The sequence below is a fragment of the Eurosta solidaginis genome, chromosome 2 (genome assembly GCF_040869045.1).
Source record: "Eurosta solidaginis isolate ZX-2024a chromosome 2, ASM4086904v1, whole genome shotgun sequence".
In the NCBI taxonomy this organism is placed as follows: Eukaryota; Metazoa; Arthropoda; class Insecta; order Diptera; family Tephritidae; genus Eurosta; species Eurosta solidaginis.
Window position 1 is genome coordinate 204,478,526 of NC_090320.1, and position 23,329 is coordinate 204,501,854.

The window sequence follows — 23,329 nt, forward strand, 5'->3', positions numbered from 1 at the left end:
ATATGTATCTAGTTCGAAACTATAGAAAAGGTAATGCAATGGGAGAATTTCCACCGCCTAGGACAACGCTATGTTAAATTCGCCAGTTAAAAGCATACAAAAGAATTAGAGGGCGAACTAGAACCGCATCAGTTCTGAACTAGAGGTTTTCCCTACAGGGTAACTGGAGGATGGCAACACAGGGTGACCAGCACACAATTAAATTGATAACATCATTGTGAATACGCAAAAAGGCCGTTAGTCCATTATTCTATCAATTTTCCAAAGTTCTTCTATTAGCTTAAATTTCTCAATTGCTTTAAACCATTCCCTCTGTTGAAGGTATCGGTTTAGAAATGTTTTTTTGCCTAATTTTAGGCGCAATTTAGTCACTTCGCCAAATTTGAACTACTTCTTGATTAATTGAGATTTTGTTTTGTTTTAAATTACTATTTGGTTAATTTGAAGAAATGTTTTGCTTTTTTAGTGATTTCTTTATTTTTTAGTTTAGTTTAACTACACAATATTTTTTTTATTACTTAATTACGTCCTGTTATCTGAGTGACAAGTATTAAATTTATTTATATTAATTAAAGTACATATATATTATAGGATTTGTAGCTTTTTTACGTTCTTTTTACAAATTTTAATTCCCTATGTTTATTTAGCTTTGGGTTTAAGTTACAATTTCGCTTCGAAATAATTTTTTCAATTATATTTATTTTACAGTTTAATGGCCATTTTCTCATGTCAACTTTATCTGTCCTGTAAACACAAATTTTGTTCACAAAATATTGATTTGTCTCACAGATATACCTTAGAATTTATCTGAGAAAACGGCCCTTAGAATTTAGAAAACTTCAAATTAGTTATTTTTACAATTACATAATAAACTTTTGAAGTGTGTGAGCATTTCTGTTTTAATTTACAGTTATTTTTCAAAAAACTACTTTATGCAAATGCATTTCATTTGAAAATTTTTAAACAATTCACAATATTTATGGAGAAAATATAATAAAATAAATTACATATTTGCCGAAAATAAACAATCGATTTATTGGGCCCATTAACAAATACCAAGCACTAACTTTTTGTCAAACAATTTCTTTTACTCAAATGACTTGAATTTTTGTTTACACACGTTTATGACAAATTTAAGAAATTTTACGAAGAAGCAATGTTGGCTATTTTTCTATAAATGTGTCCCATTATTTATTGCAGTGTAATATAAATTGCCAAAATTCCAATTCTCAAAAACAGACTTATGTCTGGTTTTTAAGTGCGAGTTTAAACTCTAGTTAAAGTTGACTAGAGTTTAACCTTGCCATTTCGTTCGATATCATAAAATTTTGCTGATCATCTCTGGGCCCGTATACGTGTTACGATCCGTGATCGAAACTCATTTTTTAAATCCCAATAGCTCTGAAATGGTGGATCGGATTAATGGCATTTTTGAAGTAGTGTCAAATAGTACTCGTTAGATCCATAACTTATTATAATTTTTAAGAAAAGTTTGACAACTGCATAGTTATCGCTTCAGTGAAAATTGTTTTCAGTCACTGATCGTAGCAGCTTAAGCGGCTGAAGTGGCAGGGTTAAACTCTAGTAAATTTTAACTGGCATTTAAACTCGCACTGAAAAACCGGGCCTTAAATTTGTAGTGCACCTAAAAGTATGCAACTTTTAAGCACTTTGTTCAGCCATCGCGCCGTACAAATATTGAAAGTTTTATATTATTTTAGGCGTGACATAGGGCCGCTTTTACTATCTTTGTTTCATCATCGAAAGATTTCTATCAAACAATGGGCCAGTTAGCGTTAACAGGGCATGGTGAAAACTGCAATAAATCAATTTTGAAATTGAAATTTTGGCGTGACTTTTTTGTTGAGTCTTTCCAACATTGCTGTTCGGTTTTATCTGTATTTTAGAATTAATACATGTTTCTACTGAGTTTTCCCACTGGGCGGTCAGCTTCTGCCAATCATTACATGACTGCTTTTATCTATACCGTCCAAATCATCATCTTCTAGCTCCATACTTCACTCGAAAAAAATTGCACATTTGCCCTGTTTTGCGCATCACTGAGTTCCCGCCTGACGACAGAACTCTTCGTACATCCTTCACAGCACCGCATGTGATGGTGAAGAAGTCACCTTATGTAGCATTTGCATCAAATGCTCCGTTGCCGATTGCGCTAGGCCGCAGTTTGCTGCGCCCCCAAGTCCAAGACTGCTCCCGCCGCCGCCACCAGCAACAGCAGGGCTAATTCCGTGTGCCACTCCCAAGCAATGAGGTGTGTTCAGCGCATAAGCCATACCACCGACACCAGTACTATTACCACCTAGACCTAGTCCTCCATTTATATTAGTACCCATGATGCCACTCAAATTACCATTGGCCGTATTTGAAGCTGATGGCGGCGAAGCGGTTGATGTAGCTGCCGATGCTGATGATGATGAAAGTGATGATGATGACATTGATAGAGACATTGATGATGTTGGTGTCAAAGCCAGTTTGGACTCTATGTAGTTTGTTATTTTTTGAAATTTTTTTTGAATCGACACAAGAACGAGAAGAAGAAGAATAGCAAATTAGATTCGTTTGCACAAGCTTTTCTACGGACTTCCTTGCATACTGTCATCGCTTTCCAGATAGGTCACATATGAGTCAGTGCTGTCCGGATGATGATGTGATGTTATACCAGAATCCATGCTACCCAAGGGTGGTCCATTCATTTGGCCGTGCGGCGGCGGATGTGGTCCATGCTGTTGATGTGGCGGCAGCGGTGGCATGCCATTGAGATCATAGCCATGCATCTGTAAATGTAATACAAGTTTTAGTTGCATCCTCAGCAACGGCGCGGATCTAAAAATTATAGCATATACTACCCACCTGATTGACCAGCTGTTGAAACGCGGGCGTATGCGTATTTATCGCACCATTACTGTCCAAATCCGCATGTAGCGCGAAATCGGATAAGGCTTTCCATGGTGGTTGATATGTTTGCACATCTATGCCCTGTAGATTGAGCGGTGAATCGTGGCGTACGGGTGAACTTGCAATCATTGGTATGCCTTGCATGGCGCCATAGCCGAGTTTTCGTCCCTCCTATAAACGAAAAGAGTAGAAAAACTGTGATGATTTTAAGCGCAACTTGATAAACAGGACGTGAGATCGTCATTTATAAGCGATTAATACCCACCTTCTCCTGTTGCATTTGTAGCTTCATTTGTATCGTCTTCTTCTTATCTTTACAGCGTTTATTTTGAAACCAAACTCGTATGACGCGTGGCGATAGACCGGTCATCTCTACCAGTTGCTCTTTCATGAGCGCATCAGGTCGCGGATTAGCGTTGTAGCAGGTTCTGTAGAATGAAAGGGGGACGTTTTAATAATTTGTCATGAGAGAGTTAAGTTGAGTATATGAAAGCGTATAGCAAGCCAATGCGTCAGAAAATTGAAAGGTGTGCAGGTGCAACGTCTAGCGTTCTTAGGAATATCAGGTGAAACGAGCAGCGCACCTTGGCTTAATGAAATCTTTAGGTTTAGCAACAAAGAACGCCCTCACTTTGAGAGAGAAACAAACATGTGGAAATCACCGAAATACAGAGATGCAACGATAATAGATGACATGGGAAATGTAAGACTAAAAGGTATCAAACCTTATTCAAAGTCTCACATGGACTTTATCACGTCATTTGCTGACTTGCAGAAACAGAATGTAGTTTACCCTTCATGTAAGGAGTACGGGGGAGGGGGGGGGGGGGGGGTGGATGGACGACAACAAAAGGCAAAAGGAACTGGTGAATTGTCTTCTAGGCCGACATCTTGGCCATAACAAGAGCAGCTTGATTCATAAAGAATAGTGTGACTAGCATATCGAATTTGTCGACAGGTATTGAAATCTAATTGTATCAGCTCGGAAATTGTACGGAAGTGTTGAGCCTCGCTGATCAATATATGTAGGACATAACAAAATTGAAGGAAACGAGATCGCAGATAAGATTCTAAGGAAAGACTGCAAAATAGACATAACTGAGGTGGAAAACTCTGTAAGACTATTGGGCGATCTCGAAAAGAGAATCCGAGAGTACAATCTTAGGCTCCCAAGGCCATTATTGGATTTACTAAGAACTTCTCAAACTTATGAAATCTGTAGTGAGCGTACTTTATAGGATAGTTGCTATTGCACCGACGTTACAACTATAGTATATACCAACAAGTTCCATCCTCTCAATACGAGGCGAGAAGAGTCGATGCATCACTTTTTTTTGAGGATGTATTGGGCCACATACAAAATGACTCAGATTCCTGGGCGCACTTTTTTTGATGGTCTTGTGAAGTTTTGGTAGGTGCATAAATGTTATTGGATGAATGTGCCTCTACTCGGCACTCAGCGAGGGTGGTCAAAATGTACAAAAAGGCCTCCGAATGGAATTATAGTAAACTTCCACGCATGCCCCTCTTCTTCTTCCTGTAGCAGTGCGGAAATCAGATGCTCGCCCTCTCATCCAAGCCTTATAATTCAGGTAGCGGGTTACAAATATTTATAAAGTTATGATTTCGTTAGGGATAGGTTTTAGGAAGGCCTTTTCCCAGCCAAAATAAACTCTAAATGAAAAAAACGCTGATCCAATTTTGAGAGTCATGAAAGAAGTTCTTGGACCAAGGGCCAACATTGACCTCTTTAATGCAATAGGTTGCCCTGTCGACGTTTGGACGTGATGGACAAAACAGCACATTTACACAAGTGAAAAAGAGGGGGGGGGGGGGGGTTGAGACTCTTTTGGGAAGGGAATCTTACCTCTTGGGGAAAAATTGCTTATTTTGGTGTTAAAACTTACCTTAACGTGTGCAGTTGTTTCTCATTTAAAACCGTTCGCACACGTGTCGGTTTGCCGTCAGATGGTCCCGAAGTCCTTTTTTCCCTAATACTTTTATGTGAGCCCGATTCGCTACCAGAATCTGTAAAAGAATTTTTAGATTACTTAAAAAATGTTGAACATATTTATAATAACTGATTGTATATAATATCTTTTCAATTAAGTACTAAGTTATAAACTAAACCCAGAGAGACTTTTTAAGAAGTACAACAATTTGTAGAGTAAACTGGGAAGCTCAAAAATTACAATATAAATGGTATTTACAGTTAAAAACTGATAGTTCTAGGATTAGCTGTAGTTCACTTAGACCTTCTTTCGCAGCTCTTTGGATCTTTTGGTTATTTTTGGAAGTATGCAACTAAAGAAATAGGTAAGGAGCACAAAGATGACTAAGCTGCGTTGGTGCTACGGTTTAGCTTTTGGAATATGTTTAATTGCCTTCAAGGGTCGATTTGAAATATATAATAAAAAAATAAATGTAAGGCGCGATAACCTCCGAAGAGATCTAAGGCCGAGCTTCTCTTCCAATTTGCGTCGTGCTCCTCTTGATTTTCCCTACAAATTGGCCGGGACCTACATGTTTTATGCCGATTCCGAACGGCATCTGCAAGGCAGATGAGTTTTCACTGAGAGCTTTTCATGGCAGAAATACACCCGGAGCGCTTGCCAAACACTGCCGAGGGGCGACCCCACTTAGAAAAAATTTCTTCTAATTGAAAAACATTATTTCTAAAATTTTGATGTTGCTTTGTCCGGGGTGCGAACCCAGGGTATACGGTGTGGTAGGCGGAGCATGCTACCATCACACCACAGCGGCCGCCGTTATAAGTTCAGTTGCCGAGGCGCTGGGGCTCGACATGTGAACAGTTTTTACCAAAGCTGATTCCGTTCAGGATGTTTAAAGAACTGCGATGGAAGGACCTCTTCGAGCGTAACGCATGATATTTTAACCTGATGATGGAGAAGATAAAGATAATCCAAGCAACTAATCTAAACCGCGAAGATACAATACATTTTAAGAGCGTAAAATCGCTGGCGTATGTTATTGATATTGATACCATTGATCTCTAGCCGTTAGCTCTGCTTTCTCCCCTCTGGATAAAAAGACGAAAGAGAGTGCATATACCGGCGGAGAAGGACAACACGAAGTGTTAGCGGATATAACGGATGTTAGCAGATATAAATTTGAAACTGTGAAGGACTTCGTCTATGTGGGAACCAGCATTAACAGCGAAAACAATGACAGCTTAGAAATATAGGGTAGAATGTTTATTTCTAACAAGTGCTGCTGAAGACTCAGTAATCAATCGTAAAATCTTATCTTGACGCACAAAAATTACGCTCTCTCATCATAGCTGTCTTGACGTATGACGCTGAATCATATACGGCGTCCAAAGAAGGTGGGATGACCCTTGAAGTACTCGAGAGAAAATTTCAATTCTACGTAAGAAATGTTAAGAGTACTACGTTTCGTATATTCCGTCGAAATTTAAGTTTTATGAGCGAGCTGTCTACACCTTCTTCAACTTATTTGACGAAAGGGCTAATGGATTAAGCAGATAAAATACGTTACTTGCTTAGCGGACAAGGAAGAAACTTACTGCAGAGTTAGCTGTGCCTATTTTAATGGTAATGGCCAGATAGACAAAGTATCAGTTGTCGAGTCCTTCATATTTTGCCAATTTTCACTTTATTTATTTGCAATTTTTAGTACGCGTGTGTGACAAATTGGTGTTGATTGAATTCTATTAGTTGACTAGACTTGAATGCTATTAGTTGACTATATATTTTTATTTTGATAATGGAATCTACTATTTTATTGCTAAATAAAAGTGTTTACGTCAGTCGTTACGTGTCTCACATTACACCACGTACGCGCTGTCAGTGGAGAATGGCGTTCATCGTGACGGTGACGGATTGTATCTGCAGAGCTCATAATGTATTTGAGAAATGGACCAATGAATTTGAGAAGAAATGTGTATTCTCTCAAATACAGTTGGAAATGGTATGGTTCAAATCCATACAAAATCTGATTCACAAACCGCTAGGCTAATTTTGTCAAGCGGACAAAGGAAAAGAAATTCCGTTATTTATATTTATACTCAGTTGAGCAGAGCTCACAGAGTATATTAACTTTGATTGGATAACGGTTGGTTGTACAGGTATAAAGGAATCGAGATAGATATAGACTTCCATATATCAAAATCATCAGTATCGAAAAAAAAATTGATTGAGCCATGTCCGTCCGTCCGTCCGTCTGTCCGTTAACACGATAACTTGAGTAAATTTTGAGGTATCTTGATGAAATTTGGTACGTAGATTCCTGGGCACTCCTCTCAGATCGCTATTTAAAATGAACGATATCGGACTATAACCACGCCCACTTTTTCGATATCGAAAATTTCGAAAAACCGAAAAAATGCGATAATTCATTGCCAAAGGCGGTTAAAGCGATGAAACTTGGTAGATGGGTTGGCGTTATGACGCAGAATAGAAAATTAGTAAGATTTTGGACAATGGGCGTGGCACCGCCCACTTTTACAAGAAGGTAATTTAAAAGTTTTGCTAGCTGTAATTTTACAGTCGTTAAAGATATCATAATGAAATTTGGCAGGAACGTTACTACTATTACTATATATGTGCTAAATAAAAATTAGTAAAATTCGATGAAGAACACGCCCACTTTTTAAAAAAAAATTTTTTAAATTCAAATTTTAACAAAAAATTTAATATCTTTACTGTATATAAGTAAATTAAGTCAAAATTCAACTCCAGTAATGATATGATGCAACAAAATACAAAAATAAAATAAAATTTCAAAATTTACCAATCCTTCTCAAATTTGGTAGGGGCATAGATTCTATGACGGTAACTGTTCTCTGTGAAAATGGGCGAAATCGGTGGAAGCCACGCCCAGTTTTTATACACAGTCCACCGTCTGGCCTTCCGCTCGGCCCTTAACACAATAACTTGAGCAAAAACCGATATATCTTTACTAAACTTAGCCCACGTTCTTATCTGAACTCACTTTATCTTGGTATAAAAAATGGCCGAAATCCGACCATAACCACGCCCACTTTATCGATATCGAAAATTACGAAAAATGAAAAAATGCCATAATTCTATACCAAATACGAAAAAAGGGATGAAACATGGTAACTGAATTGGTTTATTGACACAAAATATAACTTTGGAAAAAACTTTGTAAAATGGGTGTGACACCTACCATATTAAGTAGAAGAAAATGAAAAAGTTCTACAAGGCGAAATCAACAGCCCTTGGAATCTTGGCAGGAATACTGTTAGTGGTATTGCATATATAAATAAATTAGTAGTACCCGACAGATGATTTTCTGGATCACCTGGTCCACATTTTGGTCGATATCGCGAGAACGCCCTCACATATACATCTAAGGGCCACTCGCTTTTAAAACCTTCATTAATACCTTTAATTTGATATCCATATCGTACAAACACATTCTAGAGTCACCCCTGGCCCACCCTAATGGCGATATCTGATACCCATATCGACAGATGATTTTCTGGATCACCTGGTCCACATTTTGGTCGATATCGCGAGAACGCCCTCACATATACATCTAAGGGCCACTCGCTTTTAAAACCCTCATTAATACCTTTAATTTGATATCCATATCGTACAAACACATTCTAGAGTCACCCCTGGCCCACCCTAACGGCGATATCTCGAAAAGGCGTCCACCTATAGACCTAATGCCCACTCCCTATTAAAATGCTCAGTGACACCTTTCGTTTGATACCCATATCGTACAAACATTCTAAAGTCACCCCTGGCCCACCCTAATGGAGATATCTCGAAAAGGCGTCCACCTATAGACCTAATGCCCACTCCCTCTTAAAATGCTCAGTAACACCTTTCGTTTGATACCCATATCGTACAAACATTCTAGAGTCACCCCTGGCCCACCCTAATGGCGATATCTCGAAAAGGCGTCCACGTATAGACCTAATGCACACTCCCTCTTAAAATGCTCAGTAACACCTTTCGTTTGATACCCATATCGTACAAACATTCTAGAGTCACCCTTGGTCCACCTTTATGGCGATATCTCTAAAAGGCGTCCACCTATAGAAATAAGGATTACTCCCTTTTAAAATACTCATTACCACCTTTCAGTTGATACCCATATCGTACAAACACATTCTAGAGTTACCCTGGCCCACCCTAATGGCGATATCTCGAAAAGGCGTCCACCTATAGACCTAATGCCCACTCCCTCTTAAAATGCTCAGTAACACCTTTCGTTTGATACCCATATCGTACAAACATTCTAGAGTCACCCTTGGTCCACCTTTATGGCGATATCTCGAAAAGGCGTCCACCTATAGAACTAAGGATTACTCCCTATTAAAATACTCATTACCACCTTTCATTTGATACCCATATCGTACAAACACATTCTAGAGTCACCCCTGGCCCACCCTAATGGCGATATCTCGTAAAGGCGTCCACCTATAGACCTAATGCCCACTCCCTCTTAAAATGCTCAGTAACACCTTTCGTTTGATACCCATATCGTACAAACATTCTAGAGTCACCCCTGGCCCACCCTAATGGCGATATCTCGAAAAGGCGTCCACCTATAGACCTAATGCCCACTCCCTCTTAAATTGCTCAGTAACACCTTTCGTTTGATACCCATATCGTACAAACACATTCTAGAGTCACCACTGGCCCACCCTAATGACGATATCTCGAAAAGGCGTCCACCGGTAGACCTAAGGCCCACTCCATCTTAAAATGCTCAGTAACACCTTTCATTTGATACCCATATCGTACAAACAAATTCTAGAGTCAGCCCTGGTCCACCTTTATGGCGATATCCCTAAATGGCGTCCATCCATAGAACTATGGCCAACTCTCTCTTAAAATACTCTTTAATACCTTCCATTTGATACACATGTCATACAACCACATTCCAGGGTTACCCTAGGTTCATTTTCCTACATGGTGATTTTCCTTATTTTGTCTCCATAGCTCTCAACTGAGTATGTAATGTGCGGTTACACCCGAACTTAGCCTTCCTTACTTGTTACATTTATTTTTAGTTTGCCAAACTAAAATTAGTTTTCTCAGCCGACTGTGTTGAAAAATTGCAGAAAAAAATATTTACTTCTTGGCGGGTTTCGGCTCAGATCAAAGCAGATGTTTGCTGGTACAGACAAAGTATTGAGATCAACTGTTGAAATTTTTGAGATCTCGCTAATTTTAAAATAAACTTTAAAAGGTATGCGATAAATGCCTTTTTGCATATAAGTGTTCAATTAATATGCATAAAATACGAAGTCCTACGCAATGTCAACTTTTGTACTTAAATTAAGGAGAATTTTGAAGATGAGGGGATAGTTTTGATGTTGTCTTAAATTTATGATTTTTACAGTAATCAGAGTTAATAGGGACTTATGAAGAAAATAGGTTATGTAAGTTTGAACTGGCATAAAGACCAGATGTTTCCATAGTGTTCCCAGAATTTGGTCGACGACCAAATGAAAAAAAAACCACAAATTAGGTACCAAGATAGAATAGCTCTATAACATATACTAGAAGTTGTCTAGGACCTAGCTTAATTGCTGCCTCGAGGTCTGGCAGTTCTGCTGCCCCTAGTATCTGGAGCCTTGATCTCGCGAGCGCAGACACGAACACAGAACGTGCTTCACAGTTTCTTCCTTCAGCTAGCACTTTCTGCATCTGCTGTTACTGACGAGGGTAACTTATAAGCATGTGGCGCCAGAAGGCAGCGTCCAGTTAGTATGCCTATCGTGAGCCTTAAGTCTTCTCTAGATATATGAGCACAAAGAAGCTCAGTCTAATGTGGTAGAACTTGCGCTTGATCTTAGTATATGCAGTTCATGTCTCCTTTTGTGAATCCACTCTCTGTGCTCGGTTTCCCCAGTACACATATTTCATTAATCCGTTTTATCATTGCGGATCGCACAACACGGTAGGACCCCTGATTTTTGAATTTGTTATGCCATAATTTTTGTTTCGAAAATCAATATAAATCTTTTTAAGCTCCTTTTGACCTCTGGAGTTGTTTCTTATAGAATTGCCTGCTAAACCAGTCTTTTCAAGTTCAAGCGAAATATTAAAATTTTTTTCGACCTGAACATCTGCAAAGAAGTGATTGACAAATTTGATTGTCGTAAAATTCCGAAAAAGCATTGCCACCTCAACAAAATTTTTGTTTTGGAAATCTATAGTTTTTTATGGGGTATTTTTATTTAACTATGAATATTTGAAGGATATTTATTAGTAAGTAAAATGCCACATACAAATAGTAAAGCGAACTGAGCTCTTAAGTACAAAAAAAAAAAAACAAGTTTGTTTGTTTCCCTCTAACATTTCAGGCATTGCGACTACGTCTTCTTTTTGCTCTGGGTACAACAAATACTCCGCCTTTTTGCTAACTACGGTTTTGATTATGCGACAGGTTCGACACGTCCTCAGGCCCCCTCACAAGAGATTCTTGCCCTTTGGAAAATTAAAAAAAACTTCCTTATATATACCGGCGGCCACCGTGGTGTGATGGTAGCACGCCTATCGCACCCCGGGCAAAGAATCATCAAAATTTTAGAAATAAGGTTTTTCAATTAGAAGAAAATGTTTCTAAGCGGGGTCGTCCCTCGGTAGTGTTTGGCAAGCGCTCCGGGTGTATTTCTGCCATGAAAAGCTATCAATGAAAACTCATCTGCTTTGCAGATGCCGTTCGGAGTCGGCATAAAACATGTAGGTCCCGTCCGGCCAATTTGTAGGGAAAATCAAGAGGAGCACGACGCAAATTAGAAGAGAAGCTCGGCCTTAGATCTCTTCGGAGGTTATCGCGCCTTACATTTATTTTTTTTTTTTATTTATTTATATATACCAACATTCTAATACTGATTCAGTCTTATCAACTTAACTCCATTGTTGCGATATACACCTGCCCCGAAAGAATTGCTACAACTATTTGCGTCACAGTCAGGAAGTGCTTCGTCGCTCCGTTCATCTTCTTATGGACAACCACAGCCCCAGCAGTTTGCTTCTTTTAGAATCTCAGAGTGCAACCGGAGTTTCTTTGTGACCGCACTTCAGATTATCAATCACTTTGTAGCAGCAGCGCCTTTGCTCCGACAAGGCCACCGTTACTTCGCAAGACGCTCCCAGTGAGGGAAAGGCTCTGTTCAAATACAGCGCAATTCACGCGTGCAAGCACCTAAGCCACAAATATAAATAGAAGGGCTAAGCCTTAACATCAGTGAAAAGCTGCTTGTCCCAGCAATGACTTAAGATCAAATAGTGGAGAAGAAACTTATGGCCTTGTTAGAACGGATTTTCTTATGTTCATGAGTTTTGTTGCAGAAGCGAGTATCGTTACAATCGAGCAAGATGTGGCGTTTGTATCGTAACGAATTCTGCGGAATTCCGCTTATTTCAAACCTTCTGCTAACGTTCGAATCGCTAAACTGTTGAATAAATCACTCCAATATTTCCAATACAAAATGGTCTTTATTAGACTACTTTAGGAGTAGAACAATTATACTTCACAATTATATTTCACTTCGCAACTGATCCAACTGATTAGTGATTCGTCAGCCTGCGCTGCTTTTATACTCTGTTGCTTTGTTCGCATATTTCTCCGAAGGTCTAGCCGTTTCACCTTGTAGAATCTCCTGCTTGGTTACCAGCTATATGCGTGTGTATGTGTGAGAACCAACTTCGGCTGATGACTACATGTGTGTGCGTGAGTTATTCTTCGTCGCTTTTTATGTACGTGTGTAAATGGATTAAGTTCATGTGTTCATGTACACAAGAGTGGCAGCTGCTTTAATGTTGTTGTGTCTTTATTTAGTAGCAGCTTAGTGATGCTAATATTCGTCACGGTATCTAAATATAAAGAACACCTCAAACTTATTTCTACTTGCCTATTAATGTGCAAAATTTCTCGAAGCACTATTATAAACATTCTCAGTATACAAGAAAATCAGTTGCTGACATATTTCGTCGTCTTATGCTTTGCTGTTTGCAACAAAAGTTGGAAGTTGGCTACTTTTGCATTTGCTCGCCATGCAAATACCTGCAATCCACTCGTCTGTCAGGTTATGTCAAATGGCGGTAATGGCGAAGAAGAACTAACTTCATATATTTGTATCATGAAATTCGTTAAGTTTTTTTTTTTAATTAGAGAAGAAAAAAAAAGAAAACTGTTATTGGTTTCTACTGCTATTTTTTTACTCGCAGGTGTGCGTATACATATTCATAAAAGCACAAAGTACCACCATCTGGTTATAGAATTTTTATATTTGCAAAACTGAAATGCCTCAACAAAAACAAAAAAAACAGCAGGCGCTTATCATAGACATTCCGAAAATCAACTACAGAAACAATAAAAGGATAACACAAAAGTGCCGCCGATCCGCTGATCCGCCAATGAAACGCAAACAAAAAACGCAAAGAAGCGCTCAAGCGTATTCCACACAGTCAGTCCGTTGGCGAGTGAGCTAATACAAACGTAATTTTTTTAAGGTCCAAAAGATCAATATTTAGATGATAAAGCTTTACTTTACGATGGCTGAATGAGCGATTTGCTTGAATGAATGTTCGTCTGTCTGCATGTATGTCTGGTTGGTTGCTCGGTTGGTTTTCTGCTACGCTGCAAAGAATTTTGTTTGTCTATTTTTGTTGACAAATTCTCGGGACGAAGATATTCAATGCCGAAACGAAATTTCAACGATCGTGCAGCAGCGTCACCTGTAGATAGTCGGTGAGTCCAGTCTTGGCCGTCCGCCCGCCCACCGCTACACCTAGCAACTGGCGACCTATGATAGACAATCGCGATCGTGTTGTTTGTTTCATCCTATCGATCACTCTGTTTTTTTACTTTGTTGTTCATTTCTTACGACTTTGATTTTTGTTTGATTTCCAATCGTTGTCAATTGTTTGGTGAACTATCGAAATTTGTGTACCTCATGTCATTGCAGTGTACAATATGTTGTTATGTTTATATTTGGCGGTACGTTTTATGTTACGATCGGTATATATATTACAAAGAGAACAATGTAAGCAATTGTAGGAGATGTCACAGTGTTCAAGAAGAACGCATTAGAAGACTAGTTCTGGGAATAGTGTGTTCTACCATTTTGCTTGCTTGAATATCTTGACTCAGAAGCAAGAAACTTTGAAGAATCTTTGGCGGAGCAAGCCGCAGAAATAGATTTCGCTTTGAGATAGATACTATCCGACTAGAAATTACTGTGGAAAAATCTATACATAGCCTGGGCCCTTAAGCAATAAGGCCGCGAAGAGTTGGCAAGGTGTATCATCTTCTTTGCAAAGTGTCGTGAGACGAGTGTCGATTGGTGTCTAGGTATTCCTTGCCCAATCCTCAAGAAGGAGAATCCTCTAAACTGCGCCAACTAACGAGGAATCAGCCTTTTTATTACCGCATATAAGGTCTTGTCAAGCGTACTCTGCGTAAGTTTAGTCCACCGCGAATCGGCTGATTGGGCCCTATTAGTGCGGCTCCAGACCTGGTAAATCTGCCGTGGACTCAATTTTAACCGTGCTTCAAATCATGGGGAAAGTCCGCGAAAAAAGTATTAGCACACATCCCCTCTTTTTCGATGTCAAAGCCGCCTATGACAGCACAAAACGAAGCTGCCTATCGGCAGCTATGTCTGAATTTGGCTTCCCCGCAAAACTTATACGGCTTTGCCAATTGAGGTTGAGCGACACATTCAACTCAGTCAGAATTGGGCAGGACCTCTCGGAGCCGTTCGCAACTAACGGCAGAACTCAACAGCTCTGAAACACTATTCTATAAAAGCCTGCAATAACTGGCGTATTCAGACGACATTGATATCATCACCTGAAAACGCTCGCCGTAACCTCTGTTTACTCGAAGCTGGAAAAAGAACCGGATAATATGTGTTTGATGGTGAATGAGGATAAAACGAAGTATCTGCTATAGTCAAGCAACAAGTTCCAAAGCGCTGGGAGTTTTCGAAAAAAAGTTCTTCCAAAGATTTACAGACCTCTACGTGTTGGCGACGGCGAATACCGAAACGATGTAGTAATGAGCTGTGCGAGCTTTATGCAAACATCGTCATAGTCCAGTCGCGTAGCCCCTGTAGGCCATTTTATGCGAATGAAAGCTTATGATCCGAAGAAGGTGTTCTTGTCGAAATTAGCCTACGGAAGCTGAGAAAGAGGACGAATCTATTGTGCTCTATAACAATGTATGCAACTTCCTTCATTTATATAAATATTTCTATTTCCTTCTATATCACCCTAGTAATCTGACCTTTTTTGTGTTTTTACCTCTCTCCCTCTTTCTTTTCGGGTTAGTTGTGAAGCTATAATTGGCTCGATTTTACAGATCGGTCGGTGTTGAGTTAAACCTAGGTGTTCAAGATTATCAGCGAAACTTCTATCAATTATTTCGACCTTGAAAGACCCACAATGTTTAAAGGAAACTTGCACTATCTTTAACCAATTTCTTCCCAACTCTTCAGATACTTGTACATTCATGCAAAAAATGTACAAAAAACATATGTCATCATTAAGTTTGATGTAAGCCGCAGTCAAAGAAAAAATATCATTACAACAAAGATTACAATCACAAACATTTTGATGTGATCAAAAAGTTACCGACTCGTATGAATGAAACTTTACTAAATTAAAATCGATCGTATAGCAATCTTTCAGGGAAAGACGCTGCACAACAAAGAACACCCGCAATTAGGTAACAGCTTGTAATTGTGTTACATGAACAAACAAGACATAATTACGATTGTTTTCTCAATTGACATTAACATCTGATACATAACTATGGATAAATAGATTAGAATATAAGATCGTTGTTTTCGGGGTAAATTTGCACAGTTCGATAAATTGTAGATCAGGTTCGTATTATGTGTATAGGGTAATATGGTAGGAAGATAGGTATGTATAATGGCTGCGGCTTAGGACGTCCAAATAGCTAATGAAACGCGGTTTGAATACCACAAAACTCGTTTGAACCTACTGAGTGCTGCATCGGATATGACTACAACCAGCCCGAGTTGTTTATAAATTCAAGAACATTTGGAATGCCCATTTACGATTATCTTCTCATATTTTCCTAAAAGGGGCTTCCAAAGGATATTACATGTGTTCCAGCTAGATCTGGGCTTATACATAGAAAATGCTCAACAGTATTTTTTGCAGTTACGGCTTTACATCTTTTACAGTGATCATTGTACGGAATATCCAATCGCATGCGTGCCTAAAGCCCAATGACCGATGCAGAACGCTAAACGTTTATTGGTGCCGGCCCTAGATCTACCTAGTAGATTCCTGGTCCTCCTTTCACGTTTGCTGATATTTTTATTAACGTAAAAATTTCGAGTTTCCGCCTTGGTTACCACCAGTGGTATACCTTCTTCGACGATTGTTTTACCCCCACTTCCTTCCGCTGAGCCATACATGCCAGGTCATCAGCCATCTCATTTCCTTCGATTCCCCTTTGTCCCAAAACCCAGATAATGGATTTATCCCAAGCGTCGGTTAAAGCAGCCATAAGCTGCTATCATGCCAAACCTGTGTGCATTTTGCAGCCATCGGCGTAAATAAGTATGTTGTAGTTAGCTGGAACCGTGACCCTTTTCCAATCATTCGTACATGGAATGATGGCGTTAACACCGCCCACAAACTGCAGTTTGCGGGATAGTAATCTATTTCGGAGTACAAAGCTTACGCGGAAGTAAATTTAGGATACCGCTATGTCCTTTCTGAGTATCTTTCCAGCACTCAGATTCTCTGAGTCTCAGTACGGTTTGTACCGATGTACATAACATGTGCATATCTAACAGAAACAGGTTTAAGACGGGTCTAAAGCCACCGTGACACCAACGCACGCAGCTTCCCACCACATTGTAGAGCCATACATCAGCACTGGTCACACCACTGCCTCATACAGCTATATCACCATTATTTAATTATTAACTTATTTATTTCATTACAATTAATAACTCACCTGACATTGAACCCAATTCGCTGGAATGATTATTATTACTTAGACTCGTATTATTATTATTGCTACTACTATTATTATTGTTGTTGCTCTCTATTGATGATGGCGTCAGACTACTTTTTGAGGATTTCTCTAGAACATCATGATCTTCTTTGCAATATAAAATGCCGCCATCTCGTAACGCAAACTCATCACCTGCAAATGAAAATATTAACCTATTTAGGTTCCGATAACAGTACAATAAAGTTTGAAGTTTTTTTTTTGCAAATAGAGCAACTATGGTATTTTTCATAAAACAGATTAAGACGAATCTATACACGGTGATGGCAAAGCGAGTTCAACCAGTTCGCCAAGCAGATCGTCAAGTCAAAAGAAAATTTGCATTGATTTCGATTAACTCACATATTGTTACATGGCTCAATTATATGGTTGGCTCATTTCATCAGCTGATTTTATTTTCATACTCTGTGTGCTTTGTACACAGAGTATATTAACTTTGATTGGATAACGGTTGGTTGTACAGGTATAAAGGAATCGAGATAGATATAGACTTCCATATATCAAAATCATCAGTGTCGAAAAAAAATTTGATTGAGCCATGTCCGTCCGTCCGTCCGTCTGCCCGTTAACACGATAACTTGAGTAAATATTGAGATATCTTCACCAAATTTGATACACGAGCTTATCTGGACCCAGAATAGATTGGTATCGAAAATGAGCGAAATCGGATGTAACCACGCCCAATTTTTATATATATAACATTTTGGAAAAAACAAAAAAGCTGATTATTTAGTAAATAATACACCTAGAATGTTGAAATTTGACATGTGAACTGATATTGGGACGTTTGATAAAAATTTTAAAAAATTTGTTAAAATGGGCGTGGCACCGCCCACTTGTGATAAAATCAATTTTACAAATATTATTAATCAAAAATCAAAAACCGTTAAACCTATCGTAACAACATTCGGCAGAGAGGTTGCCTTTACTATAAGGAATTATTTGAAGAAAAATTAACGAAATCGGTTAAGGACCACGTCCACTTTTATATAAAAGATTTTTAAAAGGGTCGTGGATGAATAAAATAAGCTACATCTTTGCAAAAAAGAGCTTTATGTCAATGGTATTTCATTTCCCAAATCGATTTATAACAATAAATAGGAAAAACTTCAAATATAAAAAAATGGGCGTGGCACCTCCCTTTTTATTTTCTATGTTTCGGGAGGCATAACTCGAAGAAAAATTAATGGATCGCAATACAATTGGGTACACACATTTTCCCTGTAGCAGGAAATATTTCTAGAAAAAATGGACGAGATCGGTTAAAGACCACGCCCACTTTAATATAAAAGATTTTTAAAAGGGTCGCAGACGAAAATAGTAAGCTATATCTTAGCAAAAAGAGCTTTGTATCAATAGAATTTTACTTTTTAAATAGAATTATAACATTAAATTAGAAAATACTAAAAAATTTTTGAAAATGGGTGTGGCACCGTTCCTTTAATGACTAAGCAATTTTCTATGTTTCGGGAGCCATAACCCGAAGAAAAATTAACGGATTGTAATAAAATTGGGTACACAAATTTTCCCTATAGTAGAAAATATTTCTAGAAAAATGAACGGGATCGGTTAAAGACCACGGCAACTTAGATATAAAACAAGTTTAATAGTGTCTTAGACTAGAATAATAAGCTATAACTTAGCAAAAAATAGTTTTGAATCAATGATATTTCACTTATCAAGTTTTATTTTAAGAGGAAATGGGGAATACTTTTTTTTAAACGCGTGGTGCTACGTGTTATGTAGAAAAGTAATTTATCTGAAATGATATGTGCAATTGAAGCTCACGCTGAGTATATAATGTTCGGTTACACCCGGACTTAGACACCTTTACTTGTTTTCATTTCACTGGTATAGGGATTGTCAAAAGAAGATGGCAAACGTAATATGTCACCAACACATTGACAATAATTTACTGCAGTGCTGGTAAATTTTTTGTAAAAAAATAGTTTCACATTACTTTCAGTTATTTTACAAGAATTGCAAAGTTTTATGTTTTCTCTCCATTCCATATGCCTAACACCAAACGCAGATTTTGACAATCTGAACTAAGGTATGTTTTTGCTGTAGAGATGAGCCAACCATATGGTTAAACCATGATATTGTAACGAATTTTGGGAAATTCCGCTTATTTGCAACCTTCTGCTAACGTTCGAATCACTAAACTGTTGAATAAATAACTCCAATATTCAATAATGAAAAATGGTCTTTATTAGACTACTTTCACAATAACACTTCTACTTCTCAACAGATAGCGTGCTTAAATCAAACTAACTTCATGATTGCTCAGATTGCACTCTTTTATACTATTTCCTCGTTCCATACTTCTAGGCGTTTCCAGAATTTACTTAGTTACCAGCTATAAAATTATAACTACAGATGCACGTGTATAGCTTCTCATATGCGCGTGTATATGTGAGTGATACTTGCAAAAATAATTGCCTACTTTTGGGAGTATCTAAGATATATGCATGTGTTTGTGCGTTGCTCTCCGCTGCTTGTATGGACATATGTGTAGACATAATGATTAGTTTAGTTATGTGCATACAAGTCACTGCTCAGTATCGGCTTAGGGATGATATTATCCCTTAGTGTTGCTAGTATTCGTCACAATATTGTTGTATCAAGGCGTTGTATGGAAAATAATCAAGAAGAAGCAATCAGCTGTTGGGATAAAAACACCTGGTACTGCATTTCCCTTGTAACATACTTTCCACAGACAGATCATTTTCGCTTAACAAACTTATAGTACAGCATGTCTAAGTTATTTTCTATGATCAAGTTTGTAAGCAATTTGGGAGAGCTACAACTTTGTTGTTTTGGAAAATATTGTTTCCCTGTACAAAGCTATGGACTAGGTAGGCAAATGAAGATTAAAATCCTCTCTCGTCAAACGAAAATCATGCTCTACAAGTCCCGTACCCGACCTGGTTTCTAATGCAGAAGCATGGACCATGACAACATCAGATGAAGCGGCTCTGGGAGTGTACGACCGAGAAGTTCTTCGAAAGATTTACCGATCTCTACGCGTTGGCGATGTCGAGTACCGAAGAAGATTCAATGATGACGTTTAAATGGCTAACCTTAACATATCATACTAACACTTCAACTTTTCTCTTTAGTCTTTCCTTACCTAAGTCAGTTTTAGGCCGACTCAGAATGAATTTTCACTTAGAAGCTTTTCAATATTATTTTGTCTCTTCCTTTACTTTCTCTCACCTTTTATCTTAACTAACGTTTCACTATTTCTTTCCTGCTCTTTTTCACACACCTTGCGTTTGTCTTTTAATTAACATTTTTCTTCACCTCCCTAATTTTTCCTTTCATCCCTCTCCCACTCCTTCTGACTCTTTCACTTCTTTCTCGTTCTCTTCTTGCTCTCTGCCTGTCTCTCTTTTCCCCTGGACTTCCATCTTTTACTTTCTAAACTTTTCCCCTTTTCTAATACTCTCTTTTCTTCACCATCCCTCTTTTCTTCTGCCCCTGCAATAACAAAGATATGCCTTCAGCACAGGCCTGGCCGCATTTGAAGAATGTGGGCGGTTCATACCACGAAGTAATTTGGCCAGACACATATTTCAATATGCTAAATCCAAATATGTGGTCAGTTTAGCTCGAACACGATAAAAAACATATGTTCCTGACATGAGCTTGGAGCAGGGCAACTGAAGAAAGATGACCCGATGGTTATGTTCGTTCTATTAAAAAAAGGTGCGTACTTTTAGAGTTATGGGTAATTTAAATATCGTTTTTTTACGATGTCAACCGCAACAGAAATGATCGATAATGTATGAGTATTAAAGTCATCCTGTATTTTATTAGAGGTTGTACGTTGTACTTACCTGGTAAAAGTTGCCTCGCACACGCCGAACAACGAAAGCATTCAATATGAAAGATTTTCGTTTTTGCCCTCATCACAAAGTCATTTTTACTAAATGAGCTCCCACATTTATCACATTTTGTACCAAATAATCTGCAAAGAAATTTTTTCAAATTTAGATTAAATAGGAATTGTTATCAATTAATAACTGCGAAGTGCCTATTCGTACAATTTTTTTTTTATTTCATTAAAAATATCAAATATCACTGCACGTTTTGGAATTTGCCAGACAAATACGAACAGCTTAATAATAAATAAATAAATATAAAAAAATATATATATTGAAAAGCAAAATATATGTAAACGAGCGGACCCGTGCGCATCTTGCGCAACCAATAAAAAAGTCTCTTATCAAATATCAACAGAAATCAGCTGTTCTATTAACTTACAGCTTACAGATTGCGCTGCCATCTGGCGTATAATAGCAACTGCCGTAAATCAATTAAAACTTGCAGTTGCCTGCCATCTAGCGTACAATAGCAACGTCCGGTAATGCAGTGCAAATATTTACAATAGTGCTTATTACAAATAGATTTCTTTGTGTGCTCACAATCGTTCATTTTTAACAAATTATTTTAATAAAACATAGCTAAACAAAAGCACTACGACCAAAATTGCCCAAAGCTCGCTAATAGCCTGAATCTCCATCTTTAAAACCAAAACTTTATTTCAGGGATGCACCTTAACGTTAAGCTAATCGTTTATCAAAAAATTTCCACCGTTTCCGTTGAAACACTTCGAAATAATAGCCGTGTTTTTTAACACGCGCGTATACGTTTCGTTTGCGCGTGTTAAAAAACGCCTATCTTCGCTTAGATAATGCTTAGGAGACCCATCTAGCGGCTGTGGTAAAACAACTAGCTACAGCAACAGGGTGTACCGAAAAGCGGAGACGCAACGCTCTGATGGCCATAGGGTATAACATATAGCTGAATCAGTTGCGATGAATTGTGGACACACATATAATACATAGAATTAGTGTACAGGGTGAAACAAAGACACATATTTCAGTTACATCTGAGTATAATGCGTATTGAAATTTAGTAGGACAAAATTTATGCGCAGCAATTTCAGAGGTGTATTTATAGTTTGTCTCTTAGCAGTCAATATAAAGTTTAAGCGTAAACGGATACACGCGTGTTAAAAAACACGGCTATTATCGATAAAGAAATTATCAAGATAAATTGTATCTCGTTTTTAACCGAAACGAAAGGCTTTCGTTAACGTTAAAAACGTTAACAAAAACGTGATACTTTATGTTTGAATTGTGCTGGCAATGCTATAGCCATGATGAAGCCGTAAGGTGGCAACAGCGAGCGGACATACACACACAAACTCCATGTAATTTGTTTGTGTAATTCGTTGGTGGTAATGTCAAAATACTCTGAGAAATGTTCGTACTGTCAAAATTCATGAGAAAAGTTGCAATCAGCTTGGCTAATGCTTTCACCTTTAATGACTCCGCCATCAATCAGCTTTGCCAGCATAGCTTGAAATTAATAATCAACATAAACGATTTGATTTCGTTTTGATATGGCAGAAAACGAAACGAAATCATTTCCTTAATTTGACGTTCTTAACGTTAATAAACGAAACGAAATGACTTTGTTTCGTTTATTAACGTTAATTATCGTAACGAAATGATATCGGTTCGTTGGTTAAGCATGCCTGCTTTATTTATAGGTTTGGATTCCAAATCAGAGCTAAAAAGGGACCCGTATATAAAAACAGCAATTAGAAATAATATATATGATTTTTATTCTTGGTATTAGAGAAAAATTACTAAATTTGCATACGGTGATTGTCCTAGTACGAATTTAACTTTTTCTAATTGATCTAATTTTTCGGGAGCTGAGTTTGGCACTCGAAATTTCCAACATTCATACTTCACATTACTGTATAGGCAGTTGCCTCCATTCACTATGCCATATGAATGCTCCACTGCACGGCACGTTTTGTAATTGGTCTTTAAGTATTGCCTTTTTGTTGCTATTCCTTCTATACACAATTGGGTACAAACGTATGCATGCGGCGCGTTCAACAGAACTTGGTAATATTGGATTTATAGCAATGCGTTATTAGCATTGCTTTCGCTGTTCACTGCGCTCTTTATTCTCATTTTGTTTACTAATTATATTATATTCATTCGCAATAAAGAATAACGCATAGGTACAGCCTTTTGCTATATTATTCAACTATTTATTTCACTCAACAACAAGCGTGGTATGTAAACGTGTATGTATGTATATAACCTTGAAAACATGTAAATTTATTAAATGAAAATATTAATGTTGCATATTTATGTAAATTTTATATTTAAGCTTTGTTAGTTTATTACCATTTAGCTGACCTAGAAATATATAAATTAAATATTATCCTTATTTGTTTAAGATATGCACACATTTTAATTGTGATAAATTTTCACAACTTCGAAAGCACATAAATATTAAAATTAATATTATTATGAGAAGAAATTGTAAAAATTTAGAAAAAAATCTA

General features: G+C 37.8%; 1 protein-coding gene across 1 annotated transcript in view; it reads right to left on the reverse strand.

The window, feature by feature from the left end:
• Positions 1-452: 452 nt before the first annotated feature.
• tup (LIM1_Isl and LIM2_Isl domain-containing protein tup) overlaps positions 453-23,329 on the reverse strand; it is a 155,690-nt gene continuing 132,813 nt past the window's right edge. The window contains exons 3-9 of the mRNA XM_067766972.1: positions 20,793-20,923; positions 16,894-17,085; positions 4,824-4,944; positions 3,182-3,344; positions 2,872-3,087; positions 2,615-2,795; positions 453-2,500 (exon numbers count right to left, since the gene is read on the reverse strand). Of these exons, the coding sequence (XP_067623073.1) occupies positions 2,100-2,500; positions 2,615-2,795; positions 2,872-3,087; positions 3,182-3,344; positions 4,824-4,944; positions 16,894-17,085; positions 20,793-20,923 (1,405 nt within the window). The 3' untranslated portion in view covers positions 453-2,099. The remainder of the gene's footprint in view (positions 2,501-2,614; positions 2,796-2,871; positions 3,088-3,181; positions 3,345-4,823; positions 4,945-16,893; positions 17,086-20,792; positions 20,924-23,329) is intronic.